Below are 18,326 nucleotides of genomic sequence, written 5' to 3'. Positions count from 1 at the left end.
GTGTCGGATCTCTCAGGTGTCTCTTAATGGTGCCCTTCAATGTGTGTCTGTAAGCTGTTGTGCATAAGTGGTATGAGAAACAAACAGAACAAATGAGCTTCAATGACATCTTTGCTATGTGATCATGCTTGTTATTCATTGCAGGAAAGTAATTTCCGAAAAGTGTTCACACTCATGTGAGTGTGTGTTTCACACTCCTCTGAGACATTCTTAGTCAGTTTGTTTTTCATTGCTGACACATGCATAGGATTCATCACACTGTAGATAAGCCCTAATTATACAGTAACAAGTGTATTTACAGCTCATGCACATCAAGAAAATAATAGAATACATAAATGCGCACACATTTGCATGACAAACTAGCCAATCCCATTCACCCATTCCAAATACAAGAACGTTCTCCAGCGGCATTTAAGACACACTGCACAGCCAACAACACTTCACAACAGTATAAAAACACTTTTGGTGTAAAGTACTCTAAAAACACAATGAATAAAAATACATTTATAACAACAGCGGGCAGTGAGAACCCCTCCAGAAAAAAAGTGTGTGTTCAGGTCACTTTAATTTTTTTATATAAATGCTGCAAAAGCCAGTATATTGAGTTTTATTCTGAGATAAGTATACTTAAACTCTAGTGTCTCTTCCATGCCCATTGAGGACATCCATCCATCCATGCATGCATACTCTTCTGCTTGTCCTTATCAGGGTTGTGGGTGGTCTGGTGCCTATACCAGGTATAGGCACCAGACCGCCCGCCAGAGTTAGGCCCTCTGACCACCGTATACTGGTGGCAGTATAGGAATAAAAGATCGCTGACTGAAAACTCTTCCCTGGAACTGAATGTGAGCCCAAAACCTTCAGCTGTTTTCAAATATCTTATTTCTCTTTTTTGGACAGGTGTCTGGGATAGATTAAAACCAGGCGTGATTGTGCTCTAATTCTATCAGAGAGGCCCAGTATGTGACCACGCCACATACATGACTAAGAAATATGATTTAATCAAGTGGTGTCAAAAATGTTTGACAGATTTGTGCGAGTATCATCAAGGTGAATCCATAATCACTGCTGAGCACTGCCTCGAGGAGTAGATTGGCCAGGCTGGCTCAACTTCACTTATTGCTGTTTTTCCACACCACATGCACATGAAACCAGGTGTTTAGTCTCACACCACTGCAAAAACCCTGCCAGTTTGAAGGTGTGTGACTCAGAACTGATTCACAAAAATAATGGGATGTGGTATGTGAAATTAGAAAAACATGCAGTCTGTCACGACCTATTTAACAATGCCTACGTCTGTTGTTTGTGTTTGGTTGTGAATTAAATTGCTTTGTATCACACACACACAAACACACACACACAGAGAGTGTCGGCAACTTAATCAACTGGGTTGGTGTGTTGCTAGAAAATTGGCCTTTGGTAATTTGTTGTTTCCTCTCTCAAACAAAATGAAAGACTGAGAGCCTGAAAGGCAAATGACATCAGCCCACAGACACTGATTACAGACAATAGAGTGCAAGCGGCATGTACTCATAGCACTGAGAGAGAGAGAGCCAAAGAGAGGCAGAAAGAGAGAGAGAATGTGTTGCAGTAAGAGGGGTCTATATTGGCGATATGAATCGGCAGTGAAGCATTCTGGGGCTTCGTGTTACAGGCCTTATACGGGCCAGGGCCCCTGTGTCTCTGGCTCTCTCAGCTATTCTTAGGCTGTCTGTCCCTCACCCTCAGCAACCCTACAGGCAAGAAACTCTTCTCCACATTAATACTAATTTAAATGTTCATTTTTGCCACTTTGCATTTGAGTGTTATTGATATTTTTTGATTTCGGGGTAAGAAGTCAGACTTTACTGTTTTCTGCAGTAGCTCAGCCCGACTCTTCTGTGTGTGTACCTATCTGCACGTGTGTGTCTGTGTGCACAAACATATGCGTGTGTGTGTGTCTCCATTTGTGTATCTCAGTGGTTCCATAGCACCTGACCCACCCACCCCAGGGTGTTTGTCCTGAGAGCTGGGAGCAGAAGGGTTGTGAAGCCAGGGCCAAGGGAGGTAAGAGCAACCACCGAGGCACCGAGCGGGACAAAAGGATAGCAGGGGTAGGACGGAGAACAAGGGCACAGCACACAGGAGGGGAAACCGCGCAGCCAGCAGGAGTTGTTTGCAGGAGGAGTGTTGACATTTAGCCGAAGATGAGTACATACACAGTGACTCTGAATGGCCCTGCTCCGTGGGGCTTCAGACTACAGGGAGGAAAAGACTTCAACATGCCCCTCACCATCTCCAGGGTAAGGACAGAGCGACCCTCACAGATTTGTTGTGCAACATAAAGAGAAAGTAATGAGAAATGTGACACTAACGAGACAGCCTGTAATTAGCTTGGAAAGGGAAACCAAAACTTCAGACATCTCAGACTGTGTGCACTGATTGGCTGGCTTAAAGCAAATTGAATAATTCAGTGGTGATAAAAGACAAAATACACAGTTCACAATACTGTAAGCAAATGATTAACACCCTCAAACAAAACCTCTGTAACCTTTCCCTGCTTGGATAACTTAGTAAGCATCTTTTTATTTATTTGTTGTTGTGTCAGCAGAAAACCAATCACACAGCACATTCTTCAACTGTTTAATAAAGTGCCCTTAAACCCTTAAATGTAACCTAAAAAGCCTAAAAATCTTTTATTACGCAGCGCAGATTAGATTATTTTTTCCTGCTCTGACTATATTTGACATCTAGCTTGTGTTTGTGTACGCGCATACTGTATATCTGTGTGAGCAGGTGTGGTTTGTGTGTGTGCTTTGGTTATGTAATGTTGCTGTAAGCAGTGATGGTAGGGAGCCTCCGATGTAACCTCCATGGAGACTTCGAGAACAGCAGCAGTGGAAAGATGGGAATAGTTTCACTGCTGCCTGACTTAACGCTGAGTGCTGCTGGCACACTTCAGCTAATTTTCAAGAATACCTACATTTCATCTTGATTAATCACTTTTTTCCTCATCCAAGTCATTAGTTAAGCAAGTGACTATTGAAGTTATTTTAACTGTCAAAACTGTTACTAAATTATTTAAAATAAAAGTTAAAAAAGTTTTATAAGAACTTATAACAAGCATAATTTTCTTAAAAAAAACAAAGCAAAATCTAAAATTCAAGTTAAAAGGAAGGAAAGACTATAACCACTTAGTGTTCAGCAGAGAGACTTTCTCCCTTTCTGATTCTCTGGCAGGCACCACTGGGGGTGTATTTACAGCATTCCCTTTAAATAGCTTTAGGGGAGAGGTGGATGGATGGTTGGGAATGGGACAGGAAAGCAGCGAGCATTGCGAGGAAGCTAACGGCAGCTTGTGTTACCTTTAGTAAGCTTTCTCGTGGTCAGTTTCAGTTTCCTCGTTTGGAGCTGCTCCTGTGGAGAAACAGATGGGCAGGGGGTCGATTTAGGAAATAACAGAGAAAAGTAGGAATGAGGTGGATGCTTGCCTGAGAGTAATCTCTGCTCCCCTCCCACCTCGAGCCCTTCATTCCTCAGGCCTGATTGATGCTCAGCTGGTAATCAGGCTCTGTTATATTGATCCAGACATCTGTTACTTCATTGTCTTCTGATCCCCGTCTTAGGCAGGCGAGGGGAGCTTTGATCTGTGTCCAGGGTAAGATTGTATCATTGGATTTGTTCAGGTTACCTGTGATTGGTCCTGACAAGTTAACATAAAACACTGCAGCTTGACATGTCAGCTCAGGGTGACATTACAGTTTGACGTAACACTGCAGAGGTTTGGATTTCGGACTTTTGCCAAGAACTAATAAAAGGAAAGAGGAATGAAGACATTGGATTTCCTTACTTCTTGTTATCCAAGCCAAAGCACTTGCCACTAAGAGTGATATTTATTTATATATCTATTGTTATTAATTAAATATATTGATGTTAAAATGTTCTCATTGTGCTTGCCATAGCTGAAATTGTTTTAAAAACTTGACTCTCTCAGAGTTTCACCCACACCACTCTGGTCTATGTGCATGCTCTCTTGAGACTGACATATTTCTAAAGGAGTGAAAACATCTCTCACCATGAAAGCATCTCTCGTTAGTGCATGTGGAAAAAATAACCTAACAATAGCAACATTATGCCTAATATTTGTCCAGCTAATTGATTCAGTGCAGTCTGGCATGCTGTATAAAACCTGCAAGTAACATTTTTTTCCACATGAATTATTCATCGTTCATTTTAAAGACTCTTATTTTGAAGGATGAACGTGTTATATCTAAGGAAAACATGCGTGATGAATTGTTTGGGTGGTGTCGTGCGCTTCGCTGAACTGAGGCAGCAGAAATATTACTTCTCCTTCACCTTGCTTTTCTGGCCTCTTGCACACACGCACACACAAAGACTGAAATGGAAACACTAAAGCAGACAAAGCAGACGTAAAGAGGAAATAAAGACATGACAACAGTGTGAAAAGACACAGCAGACCAATGATAATGTGATCAAATCTTGGGGGGAAAAAATGCTTTTTAGTGAGTTTGTAGAGGCTATGATTAAAATAAACAGAAAAAAAGAACAATCAAAGAAGTTTTGCATGAATGTCAGTAGTAGGTGTGTGTGTGTGTGTGTGTGTGTGTGTGTGTGTGTGTGTGTGTGTGTGTGTGTGAGAGATAGAGAGGGGGCTCACAGGGGTCAATCACTGGCATCAGGAGCATCGCTTATTTTCAACTCTTTAACGAGTTGCCTGTAAGCCTAGACCCAATACTGTATAACCCAGACCGCTGAGCTCACTTAAACCTCCTCTCTGTGTAGTTTAACAGCTAAAACGAGGCTTTGTTGCACAGCTAGAAGTAGGAATACTGCGTTGAAGGTCATACATGAAGGATAACTGAAAGTGACAAAGAAAAGTGATGTAATGCTTTACATAATCTGAAGAATAAAATCTTTTTTCTTGTCATTCAAATTCAAGAAAATCTTCCCATCCCTCTGTTAAGGACCTTCTTCTCTTTCTCTCTTGTTCTGTGTTCTCTAACCGACATGAGACATGTCAATGAAATAAGTTCAGTGTCAGGAATAAAAGTATTCTGCACGCTTTGTGGCTCTGAAATGTTGCTGCTTTTATTTCACTGTTTTTTCTCTGCTGTTGACACTCATTAGACTCGTAGATAACAGTTGGTTACGCTCTGTCAGTTAACATAACTCATCTCCAGAGCTGAAGGATTACTTTAGTTTGCTTCATCGGCTTTTCTCTCCACTAACTTTAAGGCTTATTTACTGTGCCGCTACACACACACAGCATTAATAACTGAGTGAAAAGAGCAGCTACAGTGGAAGCGGAAGTAACACGTCGGCTGGGCGGTTTAAGGCCAACATTAGCAGGCAGATGAACAAACTGTTTGAATCGTATCTTGTGTTTGTAACTTTCTTAAATGCAGGTCAATTTGTACTAAGTGTAACTGCATATGTTTGTCAGTTTTCTGAGGAAGGTGTATCAGTGGCTCTAGCGTGACCTGCTCTCTTGACCCTTTCCTTAGATAACTCCGGGCAGCAAGGCAGCGGGAGGCAGCTTGACCCAGGGTGACATCATCTCAGCTATTGATGGGGTCAGCACCGAGGGGATGACGCACCTGGAGGCCCAGAACAAGATCAAGTCTGCCACCATCAAACTCAACCTCTCAATGCAGAAGTAAACAAGCAGCACACTTATATCTTAACACCCACCCCCACAAACTAAAGTAGGTGATGAAGAAGAAACTTTTAAGGTACTTGAGTTGGATTTGCCTTGTCAATTTGGGCGTTTAAGGAGGAGGACAAAGTGATGAAAGTGATACTTCAGAAAATTAAGGTTCCACTTCACACTTGAGTAAACTAACAGATCCGGGATTGGCTCTGTAACTAGCTGTGATTCCGCGAAATCCCTCTATGTACACACTCAGTTCAAATCAGTTTAATTTTATGAGAGTCTCTTCAATCCGCCTACACAGTTTCCATTTAGACTAAAGGTGAGCACATGAGATTTTTCCAACTTCTAGTTATGCATATGAAAAACTGGCTGATTCTGCAGCTCTAACACCAAAAAAGTGACATGAGGAAAACACATCTGACGTTTTCTCCCTGAACAGAATTTTTTATTTTTTTGCTGTATAATCTACAGATCAAGACGCCCGGCCCCAGTTCCCACGGCAACTCCAAGGATGGACTCACCTATGCCAGTCATCCCTCACCAGAAGGTATAAACACAGCCGCTCTATCATAAAAAAACATACCTAAATGACACACGCAGACCTACTGAATATCATATATGTTGTCTGTTAAATCCTGTGTGTTGGTAAATGTGTTCCGTATCCTCGTCTTATACGTGTTTGTAAGAATATGATTAACTATTTTATAATGGTGCCATCAGGCAGTGACCTGCTGCCCTCTAGTGTAAAATATTCACAGTGCAACTGAAGGGGAATCACTACAGGGAGGTCAGAGGTCAGCAAAAGAAAAGCAAAACACCAACAGAACAACTGCTAAACAAGCTGCTAGCTTTGGTTTAATTTAAAAGATTCATTTTTCATCTCTATATATCCATCTATCTTGACATTCTCCCATTTTTAAGGCATTACAAGAGGAACATTTTGCAGGAGAAGTTCAAAAGAAGGATCAAGAGTCTTGTGGAATCCTCCTGGACAAAAAACCCTGCAAAAGAAATCTCTTCCCAGCTTCAAGATCTCCACCAAGCCAACGGGGGCAGTACAATTCCCCAATAGGCCTTTACTCCCCCGAAACTCTCAGAGATATGATTGATATGCAGGGCAAAATAGGCGAGGGATCAGCATCGGCCAGAAGAGTTTCATCGCTGGGGTAGGTTAGCACACTTTAACCACCGGTTAAATAATACGGAGAGAAGAAGATAACTAATCTGGGGGGGGGGGGGGAGCCAAACAGAGCTCACCCAAGGAATGAAGCCACACCTCCCTCATTTAACCAAAGATTAACAGAAAATATACTCAGAACTTTCCACTGCTATTCCAGTACGCATAACCTCTCACACGTGGCACTATTTTAGGAGCGTGCATACAAATGCACCTGGCCTGCATCCAGGTAACAGAACGGGAGGAGCGCAGGATCATTTGAGGATATTTGGAGCCTCTTTACTAAAGGTCACATTCCCTCAGTACTACATTTAAATATCTCAGAACAAAAACTGACTCTTCAAGATGAAAACATAAAGCCAGTGAAATGATGCTGCCATCAGCAACATCGTCACCAAAGAAGTCTTTTTGCTGTTTCGGCTCCCCAAGTTGGTTTTTTGAAGATTTTATCATCTGGGGAATGCATCCCTCTTACTGCACACATGGGAATGAAAGCCCACAACAAAGGTTTTATTCTTGTTTGAAGCAGAGACATGCTGTTTTTGTGAGTGTCGCTGATGCGAAGGTAAAAGCTCTGCAGGTATAGCAAAAACAAACCCGCTGTACAGGTGCTGACTTACGGTTCTCTGAGCTCATTCAAAAAACCAAAAAACAAAAGGTGTCAGATTCTGTTTGTTTTTTTATTCAATAGATCTAAATAATTAGGTATTAATTTTGTTGTTTTTTGTTGCTTTTTTATCTTTGTTTTCGCCTTCTGGCTATCTGTGTGTTTAGATTCAGAAAACAAACCAATAACATTTATTTTGATTAAACAATTCTAAGGGAAAAATGCAGAAACATTCATTAAAAATTAAAGTCAGAATTTGTAAAACTGTTTTGGTTTTTCACCCCTAAAATAGCAACAATGTTTTTCAGTGGATCACATATTTAATAACCTGTAACTGACTAATCTTTTCTGCTGTATTGTGCTGTTATCACTGAATTATTCAGCGTAATAGTGGCCATTTATTTCAGCATTGTGCTTTTCTCTTTCTAAATTTATCAGTTTTGAGAATATAACTGTAGGGCCCCACTATAGTAAATTTTAGAGTTGATATTCATGTAATGAAAGACATCCTTATAGAGGGTGATTTTCAGCTCCACAGAAAACCAAGGGATTGACTCAAAATTAGTTCCAACGTCGAGGGAAAATGCCACTATAATAATAATTTTTCTTCTGTGTTCACAGTGCATTATTGGGCTACATAATATATTTTTTGGACAAAACATAATATAACACATTCTGCACATTCTTATATATACTTTCTAAACAGATACCAGAAAAACAGCACTTTCTTCAACTCATATTTCCACCTAACAAAGCTCAGGTTGGCTCCATTTCTTTCTTATTCTTCTTTTTTGGTGTCCGTAAAGTCATATTCATGTTGCATATTTGATCTGGAAGTTCCCATACCTGGAGTCTGGTGGGAGTTGAATTATGGCCGCTGTTGAGCGGTCTCTTCTCAGAAGGATGGCATGTGTTTGCGTGAAGTCTCAGTCATGGAATACGTGTAGAGTTTAATTAAGGGTGTAACGTGTTTGGCCTCTGACATATCACAGCCACGTATCAGTCTCCCCCTAATCTGTTTCCCCTCTGCTGAGCCCTTACAGTAACAGCCAATGGGAAGTCAGGTGTCAGAAAAACGTGCTCCATGCATAGCACAGGATGATGACGGCAGCGTCATGCCAGCAGCCCCACCTCACTGAGTACATGCGGACACACACACACACACACACACACACTCGGAGAGGACGAGCAGCTGTTGTACGCAGTTATGGAATGTTCCGCTCTGGTTACACACCATCATCCTGAATCCCCTGAAGGCCAAACCTGAGAAAGGACACCCCGTCTATAGGGAGATGCCTCATACGTGATATGTTTCACTTTACTGTACCCTGAACACATCCATGTACTGTAGAGACAAACATTTATGTGTCTCACCACTGTGGAATTGAACACATTTACACTGACAATATGAAGTTGGCAATGATTCCTCGCATAAGAGGAAGTCAGTCTCTCTGAAGATTGAAATCATTCAGGCTTAAAATCTCACACGATATTGGTTATGCTGCACTATGTGTAGCTCATTAAAACTATCAGGCACTCTGTTTGTCCTCTCAGTTTATTTTGAAAACAGCAACAGAACTCACAAATACTCACAAACTCAAAGCACATTCAAACTGACCTCTGCAGTAGGTGAAAATTTAATAAAACTATATAACTGTGTCTGGGATAGGCCCCAGTCTATTAGCGGTTTATAAGCTAGATGCATGGATGGATGGACAGACTGAACTATTGCCATATCATTAGCCTTGTCTTGTGCCCATATTAAAATGAAACAACACTGAAAACCACCATTTGTTCCAAGTAACCCTGAGAATAAGAGTGAAATGGATGCAGATTTATGAAGGTGAATTTGTGTGAAACTTTACAAACTCCTGTTTTAGCAGGTTTTAAGAGCCCAGGGTGTAACCTTTTATACATGAGACAGATTCTTGCCAAAAGCTAAAGTGAAACCAACATAAATATTTCCATATGCAGGGTTAGAAATCTGCAGTAACTTGTCTGTGCCAGCCTGTGTTCATCTATCTGTAATGTCTGCTGTTCTGACATAAGTTGAGCGGGTGGTTTGCGTTCTGTTTTGTGTGGTTGTGTATATTTTTGTCTGTTCTGCGCTAAATGTGTCTACATCCCTGTCGTCCTGTGTCATGTGACTGAAACACTTCTGCTCCTGTCAGTCACTCCTGAGGTTTCAGGGGTAGCAGGGAAATATCCCAGTGATGGGAAAAAGGCTGCTATTTTGACCAGTACATGGGATTACACATGAGCACTGTAGCCAGATGGTTTCCTGCAACGCACATAGAGCTATTGTTATCCACAAAAAATACCTGTAGTGATTCACCACATTCCCTCCTTTTGTCTATTTGTCTCTCTTTGTGTGTCGGTTCCTCTGGTGTGTTTCAGGTTATTGCAAACACAGCTGCAAAGTCAGTACCTTAATTTATTTTTACAGCATTTCATGTGCATGAAGTGAAGCGCAGCAGTATTAGCAATTTTCGATCATCCACTCGTAACTTTGGTGTGAGGTTGTGGGATTTGTGTGTTTGTGGTTGAACTAAAGCTTCCTTGTAGCTGTTGGGCTGCACTGAGCGTGGCGTTCACAAGCTAAAAATTCAAGTCATGTTAAAATCATCTGGTCCCCAGAAGTGGAAAATGGCAGACTACCACATTACTTTGGTGACTTTGGCCAGAATCTCTACTTTTCTCCATGTCACAAGAAATGACTGTGCATCGTTCTTCACTTTGTTTATCTGACAGCTCTGTTGCCATTTACTTTATCATAAAAATGTAACATGCCTGCCAAGATTACATTGTAGCCAAGAGACGAGTTCCAACGTTACTTACATTTTGAGACAAAGAAACCAAAACAGACTGTAAATTTTAGCGCTGACACAATTTTATTTCTCCCTTAAATAATTATTTCATTTTCATTTCATTTCATTAAGTTTATTGATCCCAAAGGAAATTGTTTAAGGCTGCCGGCATTCCAGCATCAGCACTGAACTCATAATGTACTGAGACATTTACCTGCATTTCCACTTCTGCTGGTCCTTTTAATCAGTTTTACTGTGTGTGAAATTCATAACAGATATGTTATGTATTTGCAGTACTATGCCTATATCAGTATAACTGAGTGCATCATTTTAAACATGCCAGTGATGACCTGTCAGTTTGGCCTGCTGGGTGCCTGAAACATTAGCATGTTTGGTTTTCTTTGGACTTGTTTGTTTGTCAAGTAAAAGCTAAGAGTTTAGAAATGTTCAAGAGATGATGTCAAAGACCTTTTAGTTTCTGTTGACATGCTGTGTCCCAATTCCACAAATATTAGAAATATTAATTCACTGGTATTGAATATTTATCCAGTAGGATCTGAACATTTGCCGCACATAGTACACGAATAATGCTGTGTTTAGTTCCCCTCTAAAGTTGGGTGTTGTAGCTTGGAACAACGTGATTCCCGATTTGAGCATTTTCAACTTGGAAAATCAAGAAACACTATTTTATTTATTTATTTATTTATTTTTTTGCTCCTTAGGTAAAGCCTGTCATGTGTGACAAGCACTTAAAAGCCACCGCAGCCCATAATCGATAGAGCCCGGTCAGTGATCTGTCTGTGGCTTATTTATTAGCAAGTCACAAATATGCAACAATACAGATGAAAAGTTTTACTGTTTACATTCGCTGCTGCCATCTAGAATAGTTTCAGTCGAGATGGTGGGGTTGCTCCAACTTTCCAAGTTTGAAATCCGATTTTAAGGCAGAGTTCCAGGTGAAAGTTCCATTTCTGAACTTGGAAATTCTGACTTCAGCTGGATTGCACTGTAAGAAGTTAGCATATGACATATGCAGCAGCTAATGTCCCTTCCAAACAGTGACAGCAGGATGCAATGCTCCCTGTGTCAACTAGATTATTTTAAAATATACTTCATTGTGGCTTCAGCATTAAAAGTGAAAGAGCTGTTAGGTTGTCTCTATGTCTATGGGCACTTAAATACTGTTAATAAATTGTGAACTTTTAAGTGATGTTTGTAGACAATCCCAAACTTTGATGGTGTAAGTCAACATATGTGGCATGGTGGTGCAGTGGTTAGCACTGCTTCCCCACAGCAAGAAGATCTGGGGCTCGAATCCAGTCTGGAATCACACATTTTTCCATGTTTTGGATCTGGGACACAGCTACAGTACAGAGTTGTGAATATTTGCTAACCACTACAGCGGTACAACAGCCCCCCCTTTCTGCCGATTGCATGACTACACCTTGACCTTGCCTTTTCGTTCCCCTCATATCCCCGTCTGTTAACGCCTCATGTTTAAACCCTTCACCCCACACCTGAAACCTTCTTCTTTTACCCACTGACCTTTCACCCTTTCCACCTGCTCTGACAGTGTGGAGTACACCCCCAGCTTCAACCCCATTGCTTTGAAAGACTCAGCCCTGTCCACCCACAAGCCCATTGAAGTGAAGGGTCCAGGAGGAAAAGCCACTATCGTTCACGCTCAGTACAACACACCAATCAGCATGTACTCACAGGACGCCATCATGGACGCTATCGCAGGGCAGTCACAGGCAAAGGGACACGACAGGTGAGGACACACAACTAAACCAATCCCGCCCCCAGGTGTTTTATACCTCTTTTGCACTCACCATTTGATGACATCACACTGACTGAACAAAGCCACGTGTTTAGAAATTAAAGGGTCAGTTACTCAAATGACAAAAATCCCCATATTCATTCACTCAATCTTCACTTGCTGGTTATATTAAGGCACTAAAATCTACTTTGATTGTCAGATTGGTTTAAAATATGCCTCTGTGTGTAAATGACACACCAAAAAGTAGTTTGCAAGTCAACTTGTGAGTTATGAATGAGAATCCCATTTTACTGTTGCCATAACGCAGTAGGTCACAGCATCACTGCCACTATGAGATGCCAATGTGTCTGATAAAACAGCAGTGGTTGATGAAACTGACCTTTTAACTTTTGCCTGAAAAGCTCCAAATAAGGTGGAGCTTCTGAGCATACGTTAAGCCTACGCTGCTACAAATAGGGTGTCTATAGTGGTGTAGTGTATGCCCGGGCTTTTCCTTGTTGTCTATGTCCATGCCGAGTACTCCTCCGTGCCTTCACCCACTTTCCTCTGCTCATTCCATCCAACCAACCAACCACACCCGCGCTGTCCTCCACCCATCCCTCCCCATCCTTCCTTCCTGGTTGTGACATGAAGTGAAGAGGCAGGCTCCCCCTTGGCGTAAGTACAGCAGAGCTGCTTTTCCGTCTCGCCTCTCCTCATCCGTGCGTCTCCTCTCGTCTCACGACTTCATAATAGCTTGCGCATTGTGCCATGTGTCTCATAAACTAATGCCCGACTGAAAAATGTCTGAAAATCCTCCAGCCTCCTGTATACAGAATTTATGTTTTTATGTGTTTGTCTGAAACATCACATCAAAGTGTTTGATGCACACTAACCATGAGGTTGTCATGGTTATGTGTGAGGAAGTACCGTGGGTACTTTGGCCTTAGTGTGAGAGTGCAAGTCGAGTTTAGAGTCATACTCTGAAAAAAGGAGCCAGTATCATCACAGCTTCGGGAACCTGATGGGATTTCATCTGATGCAGTTTTATGGCATGGGAATGTTCTGAGTATCACAGGTTTTTAAAACATCTACTGAATCACTTACTAACTGCTGTGTACATGCTCCTGAGTATTTACTGTCATGAAGACTACAAGACAGTAAATACAGGCACTTAAGGTAAAACTATAGATCAACAGAACAGAATTGAATATGATGGATTAACACATAAACTATAAAAATGTAATAATTAACCTTAATGTAAAAAATGCCCATGATTGTATAAAATTCAATATTCAGTGGGTTTTCAGTGGGTGTTAATACTGCAGATTTCAGCAGGTCTTTCCAGTTTCAGGTCTGTTACACACTGAGATTAGAGACTCCTAAAAAGCAAAGAATTATAGACACATACAAATATGCATACAGTGCTGTGAAAACGTCTTTGCCCCCTTCCAGATATCTTCATCTTTTTCATATTTGTCAGACTAAAATGTTTTAGATAATCACAGAAATTTTAATGCTAGACAAAGATAACATGAAATGATGCAAAACCCTTGGCAGAAAGAACTGCAATCAAGTTTTTTTTGATAACTTTGAAGGGTTTTTTTGTATTATTATTAGCATGAATAGCCTGTTTAAGATCATGCCAAAGTTTTTCAGGTCACTGCAACCTTGATTTGGGTTTTTTGTGCCATTCAGAGATGGACTTGCTGGTGTTTTTCGGATCATTGTTCTGCTGCAGCCCAAGTCCGTTTGAGCTTAAGGGTCCAAATTGACGGCCAGATATTCTCCTTTAGGATTTTTCATAGAGAACAGAGTTCATGGTTCCATCAGTTGCAGCAAGTCATCCAGGTCCTGAAGCAGCAAATCAGCCCTAGACCATCACACTACCACCACTGTGCTTGACTGTTGACATGATTTTCTTTTTATGAAATGCTGTAATGGAACTTAAATCTTGCAAAAACTTTACGTTTTGGCTCATCAGACCATATATTGTTTTCCCAAATGTCTTGGGCATCATTAAGATGTTTTTTTTAACAAATGTGCAGAAAGCTTTTGTGTTCTTTTTTTGTCACCTGTTATTTTCTCCTTGGAAGTCTCCCATAGATGCCATTTTTTTTCCAGTCTCTTTTTTGTTGTTGTTGAACCATGAACACTGACCTGAACTGTGACACGTGAGGCTTGCAGTTCTTTAGATGTTGTTCTGGGTTCTTCTATGACCCCTTGGATGAGTCATCATTCACTCTTGTTGTATGTTTGGCAGGCAAAAGTTTCACAACTTTACCACTAATTGATGATTTAACAAAGGGCAATTAGTTTTTCACACAGGGCCTGGTAGGTTTGGATATATAACTGTATTTTGTATTTATTTGGGTTTTGTCTAGTATTAAAATTTGTTTAATAATTTGAAATATGTCAAAACTAAATGTAAAAACTAAGAAATTAGGAAGGATGCAAATAATTCTTCACAACACTGAATTAAAAGAGTGATGCTTTAGGCAATTTTACTTTTTGTTCCAATATTTGTTTTTGGTGTACAAATATTCTACTACTCTAATATCGTTAGGTGGTAGTGTATCATGGGCACTTAATACATGATCTAGTTTCAGCTTTTAAAGGTTGGGCCTTAACATCCATCATTGTTCCGATGACGTCTAACTGAACTCTTTGTCCTGCAGTGGTGTTCTGCCCATCAAGGAGCCTGTGGTAGATTGTGCATCTCCAGTGTACCAGGCAGTGATCAGGCCAGGAGAGCCCCTGGACATGACTGACTGGGCTCGCCGCGCTGCCAACCTGCAGTCTAAAAGCTTCAGGATTCTGGCCCACATCACTGGCACCGAATTCCGTCAGTACACTGACTCCACCTTATCTTCTTGTCCTTTCATCCTTTATGATTTCATACCCTCTCCCTGAATGTGCCCGATACTTCTCCTTCCAAATCCTCAATTAGTTATCATCTCATTGAGAGATCTTACTAAATGCTCTTGTTTATGTCTGTCAATGCAGTGCAAGACCCAGATGAGGAAGCCCTGCAGAAGTCAAGGTAAGAGTGGTCTTTTAATGGTGCGTGACCAGTCTACTGACAGTTGGAGACATTAGAGAGGTTCAGATACTTTAGCAAAATTGAAAAATTACATCAACTGGCATCAGCTACCTTGTCTTAAGCTGAACTGAAGTGGATACTTCAACTTTAATTAAAAGGGTTTAAGAAAGGTATTGCATTAACTGTTTATTGCAGCCATTTTTATACATAGCAATCCACTTTCATATGCTCAAAAGTAACTGGACAAACCAACATAACTTTTAATGGAAGGATTGTTTCTAATGCTTGGATCCCTGCTTGAAACCCTGCTCTGCCAGGCCTTTACTGCAGCCAGCTTTCCTTCTGCTTTAAGGGTCTCTTTGACTTAACTTTTATATCTAATAACCTATTTTGACACTAGAACATCATCTTTTGAATTTTGCCTCAGCTAATTATTCATTTGCACTGTCAGATTAGTTTTGCAGCACTTGGTTGAATCTGAGCAGAGAGCTCAGCTGCTTCTATTAGGAACGTATCAGCAATAAATACTAGTAAACCAGCTCCACTGGCTGGCAGCTATATACGCCCATGCTTCAGTACGCTGGCATGCTTTAGATCATGACTTGCTCTTTTCCTTCTTCATACTCTTCTCCTTCCATCATTTTTGTGCAAGTTAATCTTGTACGTCTTGAGAGTTGTTTTTTGACAACCTCTAAAGAAACACTTTACTATCATCAGTTTATTTCAGAAAGGAGAGACACCAAGATACAGAATACAATTAATCTATTTGACGATTAGACTCTGATGACTCCCAGTGATAGGAATTAGGATAGGACCCCCTGGAGTCTAAGCCTCCATCTTCATCTTCATCGTCACCGGTGTTTAAATGAAGCTCTGAGTGACAAGAGTGGGACAGAGTGCAGGCTGATTGGCTCAGAGAAAGTGGGCAAGAAGATGATTGGACTAGAGCAAGGATGTTGCCATTGAGTTTGATAGCATGGAAACCTGACAGTGATCGAAACAATATCCTCCTGAGACCCAGCCTATTCATTTTTGTCCTCTGTAATGGACATTTGTTTTTAATCTGTATCCTTTGACTTATTTGAGCGACCCTACTAAGTCTCAATGTGCTCAATAGAGGACATTCTGGCATTTCCAGTGATATCTCATGTTTGGGTGGTCTCTTTTACCTCCAAAGAGGAAGGAAATCACGAAAACAGAAAAATACTTTTTTCCTCAGTTCTCTGGAATCCACTTGGAAAAGTGGTGCACTATGTTTAAAACTGGCTTTTTCTTCTGTAATACACTTTGATGATGTACAGATGAAAAATTATAAAGAAGTGTGTCACTCTCCAAATATGCATGCACCTAACCGTAAACTAAAAAGTGTTATTTATTTAATTTCTTTCCCCACGCACACACATATTGTTTTCCCTACCATCAGAGAGAAGTTTGAGTCGGAGGTCAAAGGGCCCCGCTTTGCCAAGCTGAAGAACTGGCATCATGGACTGTCTGCACAGATCCTTAATGTCCAGGAATAAAGAGGAGAAGGTGAAAACAAAGGGAAAGAGAAAGAGAGAGAGGGGGGAGGAGGAGAACATGTAAAGGACGACATGGACAAAAGGAGGAAAAAGAGATAAATTATGGAGAGAGATAAGGAGCAAGAGGAGGAGCAAAGTGCTCGGGAATGTGACATAGTATTGTAGCCCAGATTAGTTTGATGAAAGATACTAAATGTTAGTGTAAGAATGCTAAATGTTAAATGTCAAATATATCTGTCAGCTGCTAAAACCTGATCTAGCATTTGGGTTTTTCTTTCCTTGTTTCCTTTTTGTTTGGGTTCTGTCTCTCTTATGTGAAAGGGAAATTGTACAAAAAATGAAGTATTCAAGTGAAAATGCAGAAATTATGTTTCTTTTATGCACCAGTACGTAAACAAACATATGAATTTTAACACTATGTGCATGTTTGTGAGGCAGCACACATAGAGATGTATCTAAATGCACCAATACAGTATGTAAAAAAACAAATGCACTGATATGAATGTGAATAAATGTTTTCTTAAAACAATACGGCTGAATGAACTGCTGTAAACCGCTGGAAACATGGTGTGGTGCTATGATTGAGACGTTCATCAATCGTGTTTCCTGTCATTTCTGTTCCTGATGGAAAAGCAGAAGCAGTCTTTGACTTTGCAAACCAGGATAAAAACTAAACCAAAAACAAAAGAGCATCTAACAGCTTTTGACAGGATAATAAGATGATTGTTTATTTGCTTGTGGCACCGCTGGCACTGGCACAGCTGTGATAACAGGGCTGACAAAGCCTTAGATATGAACACAGCATGTGGAGCCACAATCTTCAGCTTTTATTTTAAGGCAACGCCATTAAACTTTTTCTTATTTTCTAACATTCACTTCTCAAAACAAATTAATAAAACACTGAAAACATATCAGATCTCAATGGAAAAATGGAAAAAATGGTGCTCAGTAGTTTGTATGGCCCCCATGTGCTTATATGCATGCATAACAGTGACAGCTCCTAATGGGATGACAGGTTTCCTGGGGTTTCTCCTTCCAGAGCCTGGGCATTGTCGTGCACCAGGAGGAACCCAGGACCCACTGCACCAGCGTAGTGTCTGATATTGGGTCCAGAGAGTTCATCTTGATACCCACAACAAACCTTTTGGCAATTGCATCTCCTGGAGGAGTTGGAGTAGTTGTGCAACCTCTGTAGGGTCCAGCTATTGCCTTATACTTCCAGTAGTGACACCGAGAACAGCCAAATGCAAAGCTAATGAAAAAACGGGAAACATGAGGTGGGAAAAAATATCAGTGACCTCCATCTGTAAAATCATTTCTGTCTTCGGGGGTTGTGTCATTGTTGCCTCTCTTGTGCACCTGTTTTTAATTTCATTGATACCAAAGCAGCAAAAACAACTCCCTCTGCTACTTAACTGACCAGATTGATTGGCTGGATGCTGTACTCTAAAATCCCCCTTTCAAATTTTTTAGCAGTGTATACTGTGGCAGTGAGTTAGCATCCAGGGGTTAACAATATTAACTCTTTGTTTAGTTCTGTTTCTTCACCAACACATGACAAAGATATTTGGCTGTGTTTTTCTGCTATTCGCTCCCCAACCAGCTACCTAATGTTTCTGCACTTTCTGGTGAAAACTGACACACCAAACATGGACTTGACCAGTGAGGCCACAACAAAAAATATTAAAATACAGAACCAAAAATTCAATTTCTAGAAAGAAAACTTCTGCAGAGCAGAGGGGAACTGCATGAAGGGGGGC

General features: G+C 40.8%; 1 protein-coding gene across 2 annotated transcripts; it reads left to right on the top strand.

Moving 5' to 3' along the window:
- Nucleotides 1-1,724: 1,724 nt before the first annotated feature.
- Nucleotides 1,725-17,095, top strand: ldb3b (LIM domain binding 3b). Of its 2 annotated transcripts, XM_085466599.1 has the most exons (10): nt 1,725-1,739; nt 1,960-2,282; nt 5,505-5,656; nt 6,125-6,200; nt 9,835-9,857; nt 11,818-12,015; nt 12,658-12,681; nt 14,682-14,848; nt 15,010-15,046; nt 16,470-17,095. In XM_085466599.1, exons 2-10 carry the CDS (start codon nt 2,187-2,189, stop codon nt 16,564-16,566), a joined length of 870 nt encoding a protein of 289 aa, XP_085322725.1. In that variant the 5' UTR covers nt 1,725-1,739; nt 1,960-2,186; the 3' UTR covers nt 16,567-17,095. The 2 variants fall into 2 exon arrangements, with proteins under 2 accessions (XP_085322725.1, XP_085322726.1); XM_085466600.1 differs by lacking the exons at nt 1,725-1,739; nt 12,658-12,681.
- The last annotated feature ends 1,231 nt before the right edge of the window (nt 17,096-18,326 follow it).

This window comes from Copadichromis virginalis, linkage group LG8 (assembly GCF_057382275.1).
Source record: "Copadichromis virginalis isolate Kocher_CV1m ecotype Utaka linkage group LG8, C_Virginalis_male_GT1.1, whole genome shotgun sequence".
Classification (NCBI taxonomy): domain Eukaryota; kingdom Metazoa; phylum Chordata; class Actinopteri; order Cichliformes; family Cichlidae; genus Copadichromis; species Copadichromis virginalis.
This window is presented reverse-complemented; position numbering and strand designations above follow the sequence as displayed.